General features: G+C 44.5%; 1 protein-coding gene across 3 annotated transcripts in view; it reads right to left on the minus strand.

Annotated features, from left to right (window-relative positions):
- nrp1a (neuropilin 1a) overlaps positions 1-18,127 on the minus strand; it is a 56,700-nt gene extending 38,573 nt beyond the window's left edge. For 2 of the 3 annotated variants that reach the window (XM_063912867.1, XM_063912865.1), the window contains exons 1-3: positions 17,636-18,127; positions 15,992-16,405; positions 14,441-14,615 (exon numbers count right to left, since the gene is read on the minus strand). In XM_063912867.1, coding sequence (XP_063768937.1) covers positions 14,441-14,615; positions 15,992-16,058 — 242 coding nt within the window. In that variant the 5' untranslated portion in view covers positions 16,059-16,405; positions 17,636-18,127. Of the gene's footprint in view, positions 1-14,440; positions 14,616-15,991; positions 16,659-17,635 lie in introns of those variants that run through there. The other variant, XM_063912866.1, reaches the window with a different exon arrangement.
- Between the last annotated feature and the right edge of the window lie 318 nt (positions 18,128-18,445).

Genomic DNA, 18,445 nt, shown 5'->3' on the forward strand with positions numbered 1-18,445 from the left:
TACTTGTATCCACACGCAACCTTTAGTACCTCTTTCAACAAAAGCGGTTTCCTTCACCGGCTCCACTTTAAAAAAATATATTTGTAAAGCAAAAATCAGGTTACCAGAGGTGATTTAGGGAAGGGGTTTCAGCTTGATTGAAAAAGTAAGGCAGCTATTGAGAAAAAAAAGGACAGAGAGTGACTAAATGTAGAGCTGGACAGAAGTGGCACTGAAATTGTGTCCCCTGAGGTGGTGCAGAGGATGGATGACTTCACTCTTCTTTCTGCTCGGACGGGATGATCTGAGGTGATATGGAGCTGTCAACATGCATCAAGTGCCTCCTCATCTTCATCTTCCCTTTATAAGATTTTCAGGGACTCTGGTTAAAGTTTGGAATCTGGCAAGAAAGCTGCTCTCTAAAATCACAGATCTCATCAGAAAGTGTCCGGAAAGATCTGGCTTCCTGTGCTTTGGCTCTTCATACATCTTGAAGTCTTTCGGTTGTTTGGCCTCTGTTTACTCCTCCATATTGTGATCTTATTGGTCTTATTTTCTCCAGCTGTAGCAACAGCCTGGCTCGGCTTACACAATTACTACTTTGTTTCAGTCACTTTATCAGCTGCAGCACAGTAAAAAAATACTAGTTGCACATGGAGTTTACAATGTTATTCCCCCCTGCACTTTGCGGTTAAATGGTTGGGGAGTTAGTCGTTATTTAGTTTTAAGGGCTCAGCTGAATAGGGCATTGGGTTTCTTTTTGCTGTTACAATGTTTATGAATTCAAAGATACAAGGCTAATCCTTTTGCAGTAAAAAAATACAAGTCTGCTTCCTATTTCTAAGCTTCAAGCCTCCCGATAACTCTCCTCTCCTTCTCTCCTCTCCTGATTCCTATCCTCTCCATCTTTTTGGTTCCCAGCTCACAACAGAGAGCATCAATCTTTCTGTGGCCCTGGTCTGTTCTATCAGCAGACTTATAATTCACCTCAGAGCCTCTGCTTCTGCAGCTATCCCCCCCACCCTGCTTCACCCAGCAACTGCCAAAAGCTTTGCACTGCCAGGCGCCTAAAAAATTGATGCTGAGATGGATCATTGAGGTGAAGAAGGAGAGGAGAGAACAGCAGAAGGAGCTGAGCAAGTGCTTCTGCAGTGTTGTTGCTGGCGTGTACATATGCATGACATATGTGCAAACATACAGAGGATTATGCATAATGTAGAGGACAGTATGTTTTGAATTGTGTGCCCATGGACAGATGGGCAGGCAACCAATGTTTTCATATCGCCTGTTTCACAATTGCCTTAGTCAATATCCAAACAAGACGGATACTGTTATCTTCTTTTATATTTTGACTTCTCACACCTCCAGAAAAGCTGTTTATTGCATTTTCCCCTGGCACCTCATCAGCTCGGATTGCCCTCATAAAGGCAGCACAGCGGGAGAGAGGACGCACATAGAAGAGAGAATACGCCCTGGGGGTTCTCGCTGTGCTCTGTGTGCGGGGAAAACAGTGAAGGGACCTCCTTCTCCAAAATCTATTTGTGCCTGAATAACTGGTGTGTGAGGCAGAGCTCGAGCGGTTGTGTGCCAGGAGGCCCACACGCTTTGCTCTGCTAACACAGATCCATCCAGGCCCTTATCATCTGGAAGACATTAGGGCAAAAGCTTGGTGGGGCAGTTTGAGCTCTGAAAAGGCTCTCCTGTTGCCCGCTGTGTAAAAGTAGCTCTAATCCATTACTCTAAACACCTGTGGGGATCGCTTCCAGGTTTGAGTCCTTAGAGAACATTGGGGACGGTTAACAACATCTATTTGGGATCATAAAAGAAGAACATGGCCTACTTTTAAACCCCAGGTGGCCCCACAGAAGTGGGGTCCTCCTGACCTTCCAATTTAAACGTGGATTTATTTTCTCAGGGCCGCGCGGGGGGATTTTTATCTTGTATCACTCTTGTTGTTGTTCTTCTTATTCCTCATGACAGTACAATCATGTTGAGCCATGCACCTATGTATCTGTCTAGGCTGCTTTGGGTCTGGGTGGGCCTGCAAGCACGCCACAACACACACCCAAACTGAAAGGCTCACACACACACACACACACACACACACACACACACACACACACACACACACACACACACACACACACACACACACACACACACACACACACACACACACACACACACACACACACACACACACACACACACACACACACACACACACACACACACACACACACACACAGTGAGCTGCCTAGCACAGTGCTAATAGTGAAAATGGTTTGCCAATCCAGTAGGGAAATTAAAGAGAAAAAAGAGAGGGCTGGGTGGGTAAGGGGGGAGTGAATGTAATTCTCAACGACCTTCGCTTCACCGACTCAAATGTATTAGCCTGCCTTCTTTCTTCAGGCACAGAGAGAAAGCAATCCGCTAGTGTCAAACGAGAACATTAGCCCTCCTTGCAAAGCCAAAGAGAAGGCGACAAACCAGCGGCCTAACAATATAACGGTTATATTGCCTGAAGCTTTCCCATGGAAACAATCTGTCCTCCCTCTATAAATGTCTGCTTGATATGGTTCTATAAAGGCAATACAATCCGAGGCAATGGAATAACGCTATGACAGACTGGATAAGCCTCGTACAATTGGTTAGATTTCTTAATCAGACCATTTATAAGCTCAAGCATGCTGTGGAAACCCCCAGAACAAGAGATCTTTCTTTGCCATTACTCTGTTTGGTTCAGCTGCGTATAGAACAAATGCCTTGCACTTCACTCTGGCATTTCTCTTTCTGCGGCTGTCACAGTATAAATTGCTATCGCACGAAAACATGTCACCTACAACATGTCAAAACATCCCTGGGTAACACAAGTGGGGAGGCCCGAACAACAGACTTGGGACAGCTCTGTGAGGCCCAGGGGGGTTAGCAGGAAAAGAGACTTTGTTGTCAGCTGTCAGAAAACTCCGGAGACCTCACGTGTTAACGAGTCTCGGCTAACAAACCGTCACTTGGGTTTTTGAAAAAACATCATTAATGTTTGTACAAGGGGCACGAGACAAGCAGATCCCTGACTTACTTCTTCCTAGCCTGGAGGGGACATACTCTGTTGAAATAAAATGGTCTTTCTTTCTTTACTTTCCCTACCAGACTGCCTCCCTCGTGCATGTGACATTCATTAACCCACACTAGAATAACATGTCCCCTCTTTCCTGTAATGAGCCCCGCATCAGCTCTCCTTGACAGACGAGGAAGTACGAAAAAATCTGAGCTGTAAACCAGGTGTATATTTTAATGTTCTCAGCTGAAAACATGAACCCTAATTAACTTGCAAACATTAAGAATTGCATTGATGGTCAAATTGCTAAAACAGAACTTGACCGTGAAGCTGGAACATAGATTTTTTTTTAAGCGGTCACACTCTCCACTGATGTGTCTCCACTTTTGAATCTGCAGAAAATTATTGCAGAAGTTGAAGGCCTTAAATTTGGGCAACCCACCCAGCAGGAAAAACCACCAACCAATCAGAGCTGATGGGTTCAGAAGTGGTTCCTTGTCGACAAGGGGAGAAGGGCATGATTGCTTTGCTCGCAACCACGCTGCCACATGGATGGATTGAAGATAAAAAAGATGGATATTCCCCACCCACACGGCCCAGCTGCACCCCTCCGACTGGCCTCTTTGGGTGTCAACCCCATACGGTTATACTCAACGCGCTCATATTTTTAGATGCCTGTTTCTGATTCTGTGGCGGCCTCGGCCACATGTTTGCAAAGCATATTCGTTTTCCTGAACGGCAATTATCATTAGCATTGATGGATTTAGCGTGCCTCCATTCATTAGCTCTCCTAATTACACTGTCGAGAGATCTGCTGTCGCCAACAATCAAATTAATGAATTTGGCTATTTAGACCCAATTATTGCATCCCCCCCACCCTTTCAAAATGCACAATAATCCTTTATCCGGAGGTATGAGCACAGACTGACACAGGGAGAATTCTGCCCCAAGGGGGATCCTTTCTGTTCAGCACAGAGCAGGCTCACAGAGATCTGAACTGCACGAAGGCGGGGAGTGAGGGGTAAGCAGCTAAAAACAATCAGGAGAATAAAACAGACCACAAAAGCGCTCATTGTTAGCAGGCCATCTAAATCCCCCGTGCTCACCTCACATGTAAGGCCTGTTGCCCTCTGAACCCTGGCGAAGCTGTAGTATGTTCAGCTGACTTTCTATTCCCATGGGCGACTGTGACATGCCTACAGGGCTAAAGCAGAGCTGTGCATATTTCCAGTCATCCTGTTATGCACACTTTGACCTTCTTGCCTCATTAAAAGGGCCAAGCATGACCAATAGGTCACAATAACGAGATTATAGAAATCTGAAGTACTTAAAACAAAAGATGCAGTTTCTTTTACAAAGTCATTTATCTTACTTTGCCTTAAACTGCTTACTATGATTAAATAAAACCCAAGGAGCTGCTAATTAACCCAGAGGTTCTTTTTACAAAATGATCTTCATGTATAGTTTTGCATTTGTTTAATCATTTTAATGTTGAACTGTTTTTATGTTTAATAGTTAAAATCAACAAATATTAGAATATCAAATAGGTGCCATTTGAATTGAAAATGAAAAAAGATAGGCTGTTAACATGTATTCACAAAAAGTAACAAGTAACAATTCAACTTCTGCTGTACAAATATAGCATTTATTGTAATAATAATAAATGAGATGCATCAATCTGATGTATGCAATTCAAGACTATATGAAAGCTGTATATAAAAGCTACAGTTGTGGCAGGGATGAGAATATTAATCTAACCACATTTTCCCCATCACACATCTTGTTATCATGAATACAGCAAGAATGTGCAATTAATTAGAAAACTGCCCATGGCAGAATGGAAATACACATTTAGCACTTTTCCCTGCTAAGTGAGCTTCGGAAATGAAATTGCTCAGCGTACAGCAGCGATCTGTAAGCATATTAGTGTGCAGATTTGAATATTCACTTGTGAATGTATGCTTTCGCAAATGAACCCCCTTTGGTTAGATTTCTAAGAAACACTTCATAGAAGTTAAGCAATGGAATAAAAATGGCCGTATTATAGGATCATTCTCAATGATTCAGTCATTTATACACCCATATTCTGAAAGTGCTAACACGTTAACACCACAAAGAAACTCTGTGATATCATTTACAAAGGACCAAGACAAAAAGCAGGACATCTGCATAAAAGTCTGAAAGATTCAAGGAAAGAAGCATGCCAATAAGATCCTGTGTGTTACCTCAAAGGGGAAGAGAAAAAGAAAGGGAGGGAACAAGAAGCACTCCAAACCATTTCTGGGGCCATTGCAAGAGGGAATGGTTCCCATTTGTCCCACCTTGACATTTGAGAGGATCTCTGATTACACAAGAGACAGGGTAGGCAGAGGTGAGGGAATAGAGAGTCCTCCACAGGGGTCTGTGGCACGGCTCAGATGATACACCGCCGTTACAACAATGAAAAGTCAAGGGTAAAAATAACAGGGCACTGCGAGAAAGGGGTCGAAGAGGCACAGCAGGGTTGACGCGTACACTGTCCTTTTTTACACTCGCGGTCATCACCCTATTCTTGTTGTCTACTCCTGTGAATAGATACACACACAACCTGCATTGAGGGAGGAAGTATTGGTCTATTTCATCTTAATCTATCATATAATGGACATTTAGAGGCCCATAAGACTCATCTCAATGCATTATGGGCCCCTTTAGCAGGGTTTGTTACAATATTTTGGCTGGCACCTACTTGAGTCATTGCTTTACTTTACAAAAGCCTACAAGATTCAAAACTTTATTCTCATATGCACAACAGCTGAAACGCATTCCAAGGCAGAATGGTCAATTGCTGTCTGTAGCGGTCTAGGATGATGTAAAACTATCAATTGGACTTTTTGATCGCAAACTCAAAAGAGGCAACTTCCAGAAGAGACCAGGATCCTAACCCCAATCAAAGGATTCCGAGAGTAGTAACCCATTTATTCTAGGTATGTCCTAATAAAGGGGGTGCTTGTTAGGGGACGGAATATAACTGGATATCCTGTTCATGACTACAATGTGTAGGATGTGTATATGACTGAGGACGACATGCTGGAACCATGTGAAGAAAAAACAGGAGGAAACATAGAAATAATTGCCAACAACGTTGTACTAGTGACCTACTGACCGTAACATGGGACTAAAATTAGACAAGTGAACGCTACATAATTTCCCATTTACAGGCTCAAAAACAACAATATGCGCTCCCCAAAATTGAGGGATATATAAAAATGCAAGCATATATCTGTTTCTGACGCTTGTGAGAAGCGAGCGGTGCTCCCCGTCGGGTAATGAGCTGTGTGTGCAAGGAGCATGTGATATTCAAAGACGGCTAAAGGAGCTGAGGAGGAGAGTAGCTGAGGGAGGGGGAGGAGGAGGGGAGTTGAGACTGGGGTCAACGAAAGGTAAAGCCTCTGGGTGCTGCTCAAAATTCTCTTCTCCACAATGGGCAGGAAGGAAAAAAGAGCGTGGTGTGGGTGGGTTAGAAGGAAACCGACTGGCGAGGTGGAGATAAAGTACGACTTTTAAGGCATGTTAGTGGAGCAGTTGATAAAGTAACGGAACTGAAACAAAAGAGAGAAGTAGTGTGCAAATCTGATAGAGGTAGTTGGCAACCAGGTGCCAACAGTATTCCAAAATAGGTTCAGAGTTATAAAGCAAGCTCTCTTTCTATCTACAATTATCTTGGATGGCTTAGAAGCATCTTTGAAGCTCGAGGGCAACGGTGGTAATAACTGCACTGGGAATTATTCAATTAAACGCCTCATCCGTCCCCCCTAGCGTCCTCTTTCTTTTCTCTGTCCTCCCTGCAGCCTGTGGAGGCGGCGGGGGATTGGGGGGGGGGGGCGTCAGAGAGCAGTTTGGGTTGGATGCTCCGTGTGACCCGGTCATCTGGATGGACACACAATCACTTGGCTGTGATCAGGCCCTGATAGAGCGTCATGGAGGATTGGGATTGTCTGCTTAAGTATATACAATGTGGACAATCAGCTACCTGACCTTAAACTACACGTAACCTTGAGACAAAACAAGCTATTTCTGGTTCTTGACAGGAAAGAGGAAAAAGGATGGCGATAAAAACAAGTGTTTTTACAATAGGCACATATTTGCCAGCATGGCCGGTTGATCAGTTGTTGCCAGAGTTTCCTTTGAATGTGGAACAGCTGTTTGACCCAATATCTACCGTTTAAACACATATCCTTAATTTCATTCTGATGGCTGTATTGTTTTCACTGCAAGCAAGGAACTTTTGATTTTCCAATGACGCAGCACTTCCAAAGCCAAATAGGCCGTGCTATGAGGGCCACATGCCAAGAGGTCTATCTCTTCCGCGGTGCCGAGCAGTGTAGCTGGATGCTTGCCAATGCAGAGCCGATCTAAGTGCTGATGGCCGGCCAGCCACTGCCAGAATTTGGAGGGCAAGGTGACTCTTCCATTTACTGGCCCAATAATCAAACATTGTTGCCAACTTGGAGGCAAGTCAGTCCAGAAGGTTCATTTCCCTCTGCTTTTTTGGTGAAATCCTCAGGGAGATTGTCTAAGAATGCATCGAAGACAGGCCTACTTGTCACTTATCCGTGTCCAGGCAGAGGTCAACCTGGAGCGGCTTGACTGGCACCAGAGGTACAAGCAACTAATAACTCTTTCAGCACTACCCTGCTGTGATAATACCATGGAAGGTTGCTGTGGGGCTGAATTTACAATCCTTTTTTACAATTACTGCCATGCAACAAAAGAAATGAAGCCGTGAGAAAAAAATAAATAAAGTGGCGGCTGCTATAAAAAAGAAAGACCACAACTAATGTTGGCAATTTAGTGAGGAGAGATCAAGTGAACAGCAAACAAAGCGCTGGATTGTGAGTGGCTCTAACTCAATCAGAGAGCAGTGGGGTACCGCCCATCCATCACTGTCTGCTTTCCGCTCCGGTCGAATCACACCCTGTTGAGTGGTGGAGGAACACCATCGAGCCAACGGCCCGCTGTGTGCAAACACAGTGACCGAAAACGACCCCGGGGATCTGGGGCTAAGACAGGAGGGTCATTGGCTCTACTTCCTACCAACCTACCCTCTTACCCACTGCAAACAAACTTCGCTTCACCAAGTGCCCCTCTGGGGGTTTCCTTGATTGTTTGAATAAAGAACCTTGTGGTCGCCGGGGCCCCCCTCCCACCTGCCTCCCCTTGTGAATCTGTAAGCGCTGTGGCGTTAGGGCAACAAACAGACCACGTAACACCGCGGCCACATCAATCATACTCATGAGCCCCATTCAAGGTTAGACCACTGAACGAAACATGTCTGACAAGCCTGGACACGCTGCATTAAAGTGTCCAGAACTCCCTCATCTATTCAACTAAAGAGCCTCTTCTCTTTCCCTTCTCCCCTGGGACAGGTGGATAAGTAAGACATTGGGAGGTACTGTTTCAACGTTATCCACCCCTGACTACTGAAAGGCCTCCCACATACCATGAACTCAAAATATTCCTCATTCATTCACCCTCCTTATCCTTTCTTGTTGTTTTCCATGCAGCCTCATATACTGAGAAATCAGCATTTGATGGAAGGAAAAAAGGCGAAAACCTGTTGCTAATTATATTATACGAGACGGAGGAAGGGGGAGACAGTACTTATTGCCAACTGTCCTTTGGAAAAAGAAACGCATAATTGAATCATAGCCTCTGTGTTTGATGCTTTTTCATTGGCGCTGGAAGGAAAATCAGTATGAATTTTCTTACAATCAATAAATGTGTGTCCAGATAGAGAGCCGAGATTACAAAATGTTGTCCTCTAATCATGAGACTCACCATACGGCTCCTTTTCTCACAATCTGTTTTGGATAAAAGAAAGAAAAAGACCATACGATTGACATCCAAGCTGTGTGGGCCGCGGCTCTCTTCCACAAGAAACTTCCATATCTGGAAGCTTGTAGTGCTTTGGGCCTGGAAAAAAGAATTCACCATCCTTGTGCCAGAAACAGCTTAGTGACACTCAATCCCTGGCAAACATGAGATGCTGACTCCCACATCGAGATGAAAAACAAAACAGGCGGACACGTGAGAGCGTATGATGCTTTTGAGCTGCCGCAGATATGTGACCGAGGATTGAAATCCAGCGTGTTATTTATGAGCACTGGCCTTGTCTCTTCTCTCTTTCTCTCTGAGCTTCACTCCCTCCCTTGTTCCACCTTTTCTTACTCCTCTGCTCTGAAGTGGACCTCCCTCCCGCTGCGAGCTAGAGTGGCTCTCCTCCCGGTTGTGGTCAGGTTGTGCATGAATCAAAGTGGTGACAGAACAGCGGGGAGGATGGCAGATGCCACGGCCAGAAAGCTTTTCAATCAGGCTGCCCTTCCAAGCCGCGGCCAAGGTGAAACACTTTACCGGCGGATGAGAAAAAAAGACCCTCAACCCCCTCGTTCACTCACACACACATGAATTGCACCATGCGAGCTCACATGTGCACAGACCTACTTTAATCCTGCTCATTAGCCAGGGAGCCACCCTTTATGTATAAAAGAGATGGGAAGGAAGGAGGGTAATGTGAGTGAAGGTCAACGGCTTCCCTGTGCAACATCTCTGTCTGCTGTTCCGTCTCTTCTGCCCTCTGGTTAATTAACAAGGGGTACACTTCACATTTATACGCAGCTTTGACTGGCTCACCTGCCTCGAAGCCATAACGTTTTGTAGGTAGAAAATGGGATAATGTGTTGTAAACAGAAATTTAAAATGCAAAGTGCTTGTCTCTTGAAGTTTTACCATGCTGACAAAATAAGGTTTGGTATAATTGCCGTGAAGTGCAAAACAAGATATATTCAAAGTGGATTGCGATTTGATGCGCTGCTGACAAGCTAGTCTTTCAAAGTACACTGTTTCAATGTTATTCCAGGCGTAATTTGATTTTCATTGTTATGAACTGTTGGAGTCTATCGCTTCAGAAAGTACCAGGTGCATAATTTCAGCAGCTTTTGTCAAACCTGGTAGTTAAATGAAGCTGCGTCTCCCTACGCACTGCTTATTTTGCTGTGCCTATTTTGCAGCGCCGCTTTGAACTCCACCGGCATGGATTCTTCCCTGACATGTACTATGAAAAGAAGCGCACATTGACAACCGAAATAAATGTTCGCTAACAGGCCATAACTATCTCCAACAATCCATGTCACTCCAAAGCCCCGCACCCTCATCCCCAGAGGTCACAGCACTTCCCCTCTTTAAAAGCCTGTACCGCTACAGGCCTGTTAAGAAAAGGCTCATGTTGCGTTCCTGCCTTATTTATTTTCCTCCATGACAACGGCTGATAAATGGTCACGCACAACCACTTCTCCTTATTTGCCCACGGTTGCCTTGTAGAGGAGCGTGAGAGAGGAGGAGGTTTCAGATTAAGTAAAGAGTTACTGCTCTTTCCTTCCCCAGCTTTGAAGTTTCGATCATGGATCTGTTTCATGCTTTTCAGGTGGCAGGGTAACAGGAGAATTAGGGAAAGTGGCCAACAGTATCCTTCCCCAAAAGCCCCTTCTGTCCTCCACTCTCACTTCCTAGAAACAGGTGGCACTCTTTGTTGGACTCTATGACCATATGAGTGGAGTTAGTGGGATTCCACATAACAAAGAGAGAGCCAACTATGGATCCAGCGTAGGGTAATACCCCTGCTCCCCCTTTCCCAAGCTCCTGTTAGTCATCTCAGGCTTGGTCAGGAATGCCAGGAGGGGCAGGATATCTATTGTAGAGGTTGCACAGCAGAAAATGTTTGCCTTCCCAGCAGGCCAAGCAGCTCCACAGGGGCAGCTCAGCGGTAGATTGGTCAGGAAGGGGCAGAAAGACTACAATTAAAAATGGGGTAATAGAGCTTTTCCAAGCTTTGAGTTACAGCCACCTGAAGGCAGGGGGGCTCGAAGACTTTTGAAGCGTGGAGAGGTGGGAGGCTTTCGCCGACTGTTCCCTCGATCTCCCCCACAAAGTGGCTGCTAGAGAAGGCATTCCTCAAATATCTCCACTGCCTAGTACCAGCCATCCATACATCTCATCCCCCCCTTCTATCTACTGCACACACTGGAATTTCTGTGAGGTCCAGAAAAATACCGTCCAGACAGAGAGAAAAGCAAAGAAATGAGGGAGAGCTGAGAAAGAGGAGACAGTCTCTCCCTCCCTTTTGTTTTTAACCCCTCTCTCTGCTCCAAAACAAACAGTGCAGCCTTGACTGACTGCAAGGAATCTCAGTGTGCTGAAGAACAGTTTTTTGGTTTGGTCAGCAAATCTGATGGCATCAATGATTCCTGGTGTTGTCAGGGGTACATCATATCTACAGAAAGTTGTTCTCCTCCAGTCAGCAGGAGATGGAGAGAACAACCTACAGCCCATTTCTCAGATTTCACAGAAAGATCTTAGATAAATTGCCCCCCAGTGTGCCTGACGTCAATCCTGTCCGTCACTTGTTTCGATTCGGAGCAGAGCAGAGCACATCTATTTACTTCATTTTTTCACTTGCTTACGCATTGTACTTGTTTTCAGAGCGAATTGACTTCAAATATTTGCCTTGATGCGGGCTTTGACTTTGCCTCAAACTTCATTAGCTGTGAGAGCAGCGAGGCCGCCCACGAAACTCCACTCTGTGAAAGTCTACAACGGTGCATGAAAGGTAAACACGTTCCGCATTCAGAATCGCAGGGCTCACTTAGTCCCCTTATCTCTGTGATGAAGTGTTTTCCTCCCCCAGCTCTCAGGATACAGGCTCCTGCACTTCCCCAAACAAACCTGTCAAGGGTAGCACACACGTGCAACAACACCACCCAGGCCAGACTCAGTAAAAGGCTGTTTTTCTTTTTACGAGCACCACTTTGAGTGCTTCTTGTTTGGTTTGCTGATAAGAGCCATGTAGGGGAACATGTGGTGCATATGTGTTCCATTTGCCCACTAATTAGATTGCAAGGCAGTGCACTGAAGCATGCATTGCGACCCCCACCCCCTCCGCCCACTCTGCCAGTCCATCAGATAAGGAAGTCATTCTGGCTCTCATCAGTTTCCATTATGTACGGGCTGATTTGGTGAGTGGAGCTGTGACAGTGAGTCTGATGGGTCCAACACAAATCACACCCAACTACTGACTACAGATACATAAGGAACTATTCCCCCCCCCCCCCCCCCCCCCCCATAATCGAGTTACCTATGACATGCCTTGTCAGCGATTAGCACAATAACCCACTCTTGTGTTACATAGCACGGTAATTTGCAATTGAGGAGGAAAAAAGGAAAATAAGTTTAACTTCATTACCTGTCCTTGCTAAAGCCACACAAGGTGGAATACATGTTGGAGTGGAAGTGGAACCAAACTCCCATGAAAAACCACTCCATTTAAAGCATTAAATATGAAACACTACACCAAGTTAAAAATAGAAGAAATCAGTAGGTCAGGGTGACTCTGTTTTCCGGTGCAATCTCTGCGTGACCCACATGAATCAGAAAGTTACTTTAGTTGCAGACGTCTGCCACTGAAATTTGTAAGGGTTTCCTCTAGACAAGCGGTTTATAACCTTCTGACCACAGTATTGGTATTACAATGGTTGTGTCTGCTCCAAATGTAATGAATACGGAAATAGCAGAGAGAAGAGAGAGGCTCACAGACGCGACACACACAAACTCCATCTGCTAACATATTTAACAACAAGCTGGCAATCAGCAAATTCAGTGGCAGCTAAATGAAAGCGCGGAGCTAACTTGTAAATGATACATGGGTGGATCACTTAACTCACAGCCTGCCCTCCTTTCAACTTGAAAAAAAAGCTTTCCTTGAGCCTGCAGCGACAAAATTCTTTTCTGCGTGTGTTTAGGAACAGGAAATTCATTCCTGACTAATTTGATTAGTGTGAGCATTGTTACTGCTAACCCCCCTCCTGCTGTCCCGTCCTCCCTCTCTTTATAACTGAGGATCTCGGACAGTTTAATAGTCCCTCTGGTGATGAAATCGGAACCTTAAAGAAGTGTCAAGGAGCATCCAGCTTTTAACAGAGAGCGCCATTCAGCCGTGAATCTTTGACAGCAGTAAAGAAAGGTTAAAGTGGGATTGAAATCAGGGATTAAAAAACCAAGCCCTGTGGACATATACGGGGGGCCGTTGAAGGAGCACAAAAGAAGCGTAGGGTCCAGGTTTTGGGTGGAGTGAGGATACAGTAACAGGATCCAGCAAAGCCCTGTACTCTCCCGAGCCCTGCAGCGTAAACAAACAGCTGAGACAGAGCAGGGCAGAGGCACCGACACACGCACCAAAACCACACAATCACACACAATCACACACAATCACACACAATCACACACACACACACACACACACACACACACACACACACACACACACACACACACACACACACACACACACACACACACACACACACAAAGACAGGCAATCAGAGCGAGGCAGTCTGCCCAGGCAACGCTCACCTCAGGGCACCCACCCTGACACAGGCTCATCACATTACTGTCTGTCTCCTGTTTCATCGGCTTAAACTATCTATCCGACAACAGGTTAGCCGCTTAGCCTTTTGTTGGATGCGACAGCTCGCGGCTTACAAGTCAAATAAGGATCAGTGACTAACTGTCACTGAGAAATTCACCTTAAAAACATAGTTTGAATCTAATGAAAAAGTGCCTGATGAAAAACAGCTAAAACTATTTTGTTTTTTTTCCTTACTTTCTTGGAGGGTTGGCTCCTTAAGAAGGATATTTTCTTCTTGCAGTGCATAAAGTAATCACACTCAATGGCCTGTGGTGAGCTTTTGGACCCACGACTCTCCCTCAATGCCTCTTTCAAAGTACTCCAATTCAAATCAATAAAATACCCCAGTGACTTCATTCCTCCAGACGCAAGAAGGGAGGACATTCCAAAACCAAAAGGCAGGGGCGAGACATTCCTGCTGCCCTGTGAGGTGCCAGAGCAGGATTGCATTGACAATTTCAGCAATCCTGTGGACACTAGAGGGCGCAGTTTCATGTGCAATATGCATGAGGGGAAAGGGGGGAAAAGTGTCACATACATACAAGAATCCCTCATGTGTACATTCTATAAACACAAATATAAACCTATAGATGTGTATGTATGTGCGAGCATCTTTAACGCCGGGTCGAATGGTGTAGTGGCCCCTACAGTGCAGTATGGGGGCCAAATGGGCACTTTAAAAAGCTCTCAGACAGTTTAATTACAATAAAACTGTTATTGAATCCACCCATATTCAACGGATAAAACCATAAAGAGTATATTCAGAGATGTTTCAATTCATCCATCTTTATAACCAACTGACTTTAGATCAGATTGGTGCCCAAGGGACAGGACCTGATTGAATGATTGAGTTTATTTCATACCAAAAGCACATCTGTTTTTCGTAGACGAGATCACGGTTTACTTACTTGCACTCCCGGTCCTCCAGATCGAAATGCGGATTGAAGTTGATGAGGATCCGCTGGTGAGGACCAGGCGCCGATATCACCCACACACATCTCTGCGAAGGGGGATAAGCGAGGGGGTATCCGGGCGAGGTGAGGTAGTTGGCCGTTGAGATTCTGATGTTGCCTCCACATTTATCTGCAGAGGAGAACAAAGTGAGCTCTTTAATAATAGGAAAATAAACATATTCCACATTTCTGCAGCTTCTAAGCCATCTAGCCATTTTTACAATGGCTAGATGGCAGTTTACAGATAGAAAAGTTTCAGTTAATCTCTCTCTCTCTCTCTCTCTCTCTCTCTCTCTCTCTCTCTCTCTCTATCTATCTATCAGTGTTTCATTGGTTAAGATAAAGTCATGGTAAAGGGTCTGCATAGAGCTTGATTTGGCGAAAGTATGTAGTTGTTATTTATAATAATACTACTACTACTACTACTACTACTACTACTACTACTACTACAAATAATAATAATACTAATACTACTACTACTAATAATAATACTACTAATAATAATACTAATAATAATAATCATATTGTATATGATGAGCTCTTATGTTTATTTTTCATGCCTGGCATACTTAATGACGTTATAACAAGGTAAAGCAAGTCCGGTAAAAACACATTATAAAAAAAGGAAACGCGCTGGGTGTGAACGATTCATATAAAAAGTCATAATGGAGAAGTTTCTGAAAAAAAGTGTTTGTTCTGCCGGAACCAAAAGTCACAAGATTATGTTCCTTTAAACGTTCTGATACAGTATGAGTTTCAACACTAAAAGGGGATTATCCTTTGTTTTCCAAGGCCCCGCTACTGATATTTATCATCGCGTTTTCATCCTTTAATCATCAACGCGTTCACCATCTGCTGCTCTAACCTGCACAGCCTCCTTAAAACCAATTTAATCGGAATATAACACGAGTATGGGATCAAAGCGCAACGTAGAAACGAAACTGCTGCCCGAAGAATAATACAAACTTGGGAAGTTCAGTAAATCGGGCTGACTTTTTGAACTCCGCCAAAACACTGACCACCGTAACCGATAGCCACACAAAAACGGATTAACGGTAGGCCTATGCTCTAAAAACAGTTTATGATACATTTTACAAGCCTAAAATAATAACAAGCAGGCCTAATAACCTTAATACAAACTAAAAGATATTAAGTTATATTTTTAATGTATCAGGGAATATCAAAACTCACTACCAGCAACAAGGTAAGAAATAACAGTGTAACAGGAATATCAAAATAACCATTATTTAAGCAAAGGAAGAGAATTAAAGAGGGCCAAAATAATTTTCCCGACGTGAGTATTGAGCAATAACGCCTAAGGATGTTGAAATGCAATAAAACAGATTTTCCAAGGTGCTGGCTGAATGGGCAGGTGAGCGCTTGCAAGTTTGCCAAAAAGATCAGCGGTGATCAAAGAAGGCTAATCCTTTAGAGAAATATTGGGATTAGTGGCTTTGCAGAGTACATAAAAGCTGTATTTATACAGATATCAGATGTCACACTCACCGTTTTTGAAAGCCTTGACCACCAAAAGGATTCCCATGAACAGGATAAAGACTAATCCACAATGCATCCTTGTTTCCTCTCCACAAAAATAAAATTATGCATACAAAAAAAAAACTCCGAAATTAAACTCCTCCAACAGTTTTTTTTTGTGGCAAGTATCTTCTCTCTGTCTCTGAACTCGAGAAAATAAAGCAGAAGTGTCTCTTTTAACGAAGTTGAGAGCGGACTCAGGTCGCTTGCATCCTGTCGTTCAGCTCCTGTTTCCCCTTTCCAGCGCCGGCTGCGCTCCTCTCTCCAGCGCCGACCGTGCCATATCCTCTTCAAAGAAGCCAAGATTTATGAAGAAACGTCACACTCCTTTTTTATTGTGTCCTTACTCCGTTAAATTGTACCCTGGATGCAGGTAATCCTTGGCTGTGGAGTGAAAAGAGACGGGAACAGGTTAGGAATGTGTGCTGCTGCTGCTGTGCGCTCTGGACATTTCCCCTATCTGTCTAAACGCACTGTTACTGATATAAACAAGACTATAAAAGCATGGATACACCCCTTCCCCAAAATTGTGACCACTTCGCTTCTATAGGCTCAGTGTGGACTGGGAGAGGTTGATGATTGGCTTGATTAGAAATAGCCAACCTATGTGAGAAAAGCCCGGTGTCTTTATATGTAAGCGGAGCTGCACACTGAGTCACAGAGTACCAGCAGTCCGTTAAGTGACATGACTCCCTCTCTTTCTTCCTCTCCCTCGCTTTTACTCACTCACTCACCCCCCCCCCCCTCCCTCCTCCCTCTCTCTTTCCTCTTATAAAAAAAATGAGGTAGACATTAATAGGAGATGTAACAGAACAGGACCCCCCCCCCGGAACATTTTCAAACATTGTTCGGCTTATACAGATGATACAAATAAGTAGATTTATTGTAAATATTATGAACCTAGATGATAGGAAATACATGGGGTATTTCCTCGGGCCGCCCTCCTTATACCCGATACAGATCATTTGATGTGATACACTGAACTCTACAGAAATTCCCTTTTTTTTTTTTTCAATCCTTCAAAACACTGATCGCCAGCTCAAATGGGACCATATCTGTACTGCAGTGCTTATTGTAGGCCCCGTTTTTCTCTGCACAGGAGTTAAATAATAGAAAGTGTTTTTCCCTTCCTCTCAGGGGTTTCTTTTATGCACCAGTAGTGATCCAGATGCCCTGATTGTCTGCCCCACAACAGTGACACCATTAAACTGGCACTCTGTAATTTAGGAGAAATCAATTAAAGCATAAATTAAAGAAGCCTCGAGTCATTTACTCAAGGCTGCCCTTACTGGGTCACTCCGCACCAAAAGGAACAGAGCAGGCTTTTATCCAACAAAGCTCAACCGGTACATAGTGCACAATCCTGCGTGAATATATTACGTGGCGATACATAAAACATGCTTTTGATATACATCATTTGTAATCTGAATATTTTGAAACCCAAAAAAATAAAGGGTTGTAAAACAATAGAGGATCATATGAGCCAAATTCCTACAATAGTTTGTGGAATTACGGGAAAATGATTAAAGGTCCATGCTCGTTTCAGTGCATTCTAAACGCAGCGATATTTCCTCAATTCCTATCCGTAAGTGAAATAAAAATAGTTGCATTCACCTGCGTCTTGAGGACTCGCAAACCCGCAGACATCCGGCTCTCCTCTCCCCACTTCCAACATGCGTGGAGCAGAGTGATCCGATATGCTTCTTGCGATTCTGTAAAAAAAATGACAGCAGATCTTCTCAAGAGCACCACAGAAGCAAGTCAAGTTATTTCCAGCCGCCAAATCCTTATTTCGTACACCGGTGGAGAACCACAGCGCAGTCTGAATCGGTCCTGTAGGTCCCCAGCGCGCAAATACGCACAGCCGATGCCCGGAGACTCGCTCTCCTCTCCGCGTACACACTAGCCTCCTCCCCGCTGCTCTCTTCGCTTGTTTCGCTGCCTGTCATTCAGCGCTGTCACATGTGAAATCCAGCAACAGTGAGGGTAAAAATGAGCAGTTCCAGAATTGTCAAAGGGATTAAAAGAATAATGCAGAAAAGTCCTGGTTGATCTAATATAAGTTTTTCCTCCGATCCGTGTCTCCCTGCGCCACCGCTCTCGGCTCCTCCGCTGATGCAAATGCAGAGGGTTTGAGTCCCTGCCAGACCCACACGCCCCTTTACGAGAGATGAGTACACGGGCGCGCGTGATCGTCGTCATGCATGTGAGTGTGTGTGTGTGTGTGTGTGTGTGTGTGTGTGTGTGTGTGTGTGTGTGTGTGTGTGTGTGTGTGTATGTGTGTGTGTGTGTGTGTGTGTGTGTGTGTGTGTGTGTGTGTGTGTGTGTGTGTGTGTGTGTGTGTGTGTTGACGTGTGTGGAAGGGGTGTCTGCAATAGAGATGCAGATTTTACCCAGCTGCCTCTCTCTCAGCCTGTAGCATTT

Source organism: Eleginops maclovinus, chromosome 21 (genome assembly GCF_036324505.1).
Source record: "Eleginops maclovinus isolate JMC-PN-2008 ecotype Puerto Natales chromosome 21, JC_Emac_rtc_rv5, whole genome shotgun sequence".
In the NCBI taxonomy this organism is placed as follows: Eukaryota; Metazoa; Chordata; class Actinopteri; order Perciformes; family Eleginopidae; genus Eleginops; species Eleginops maclovinus.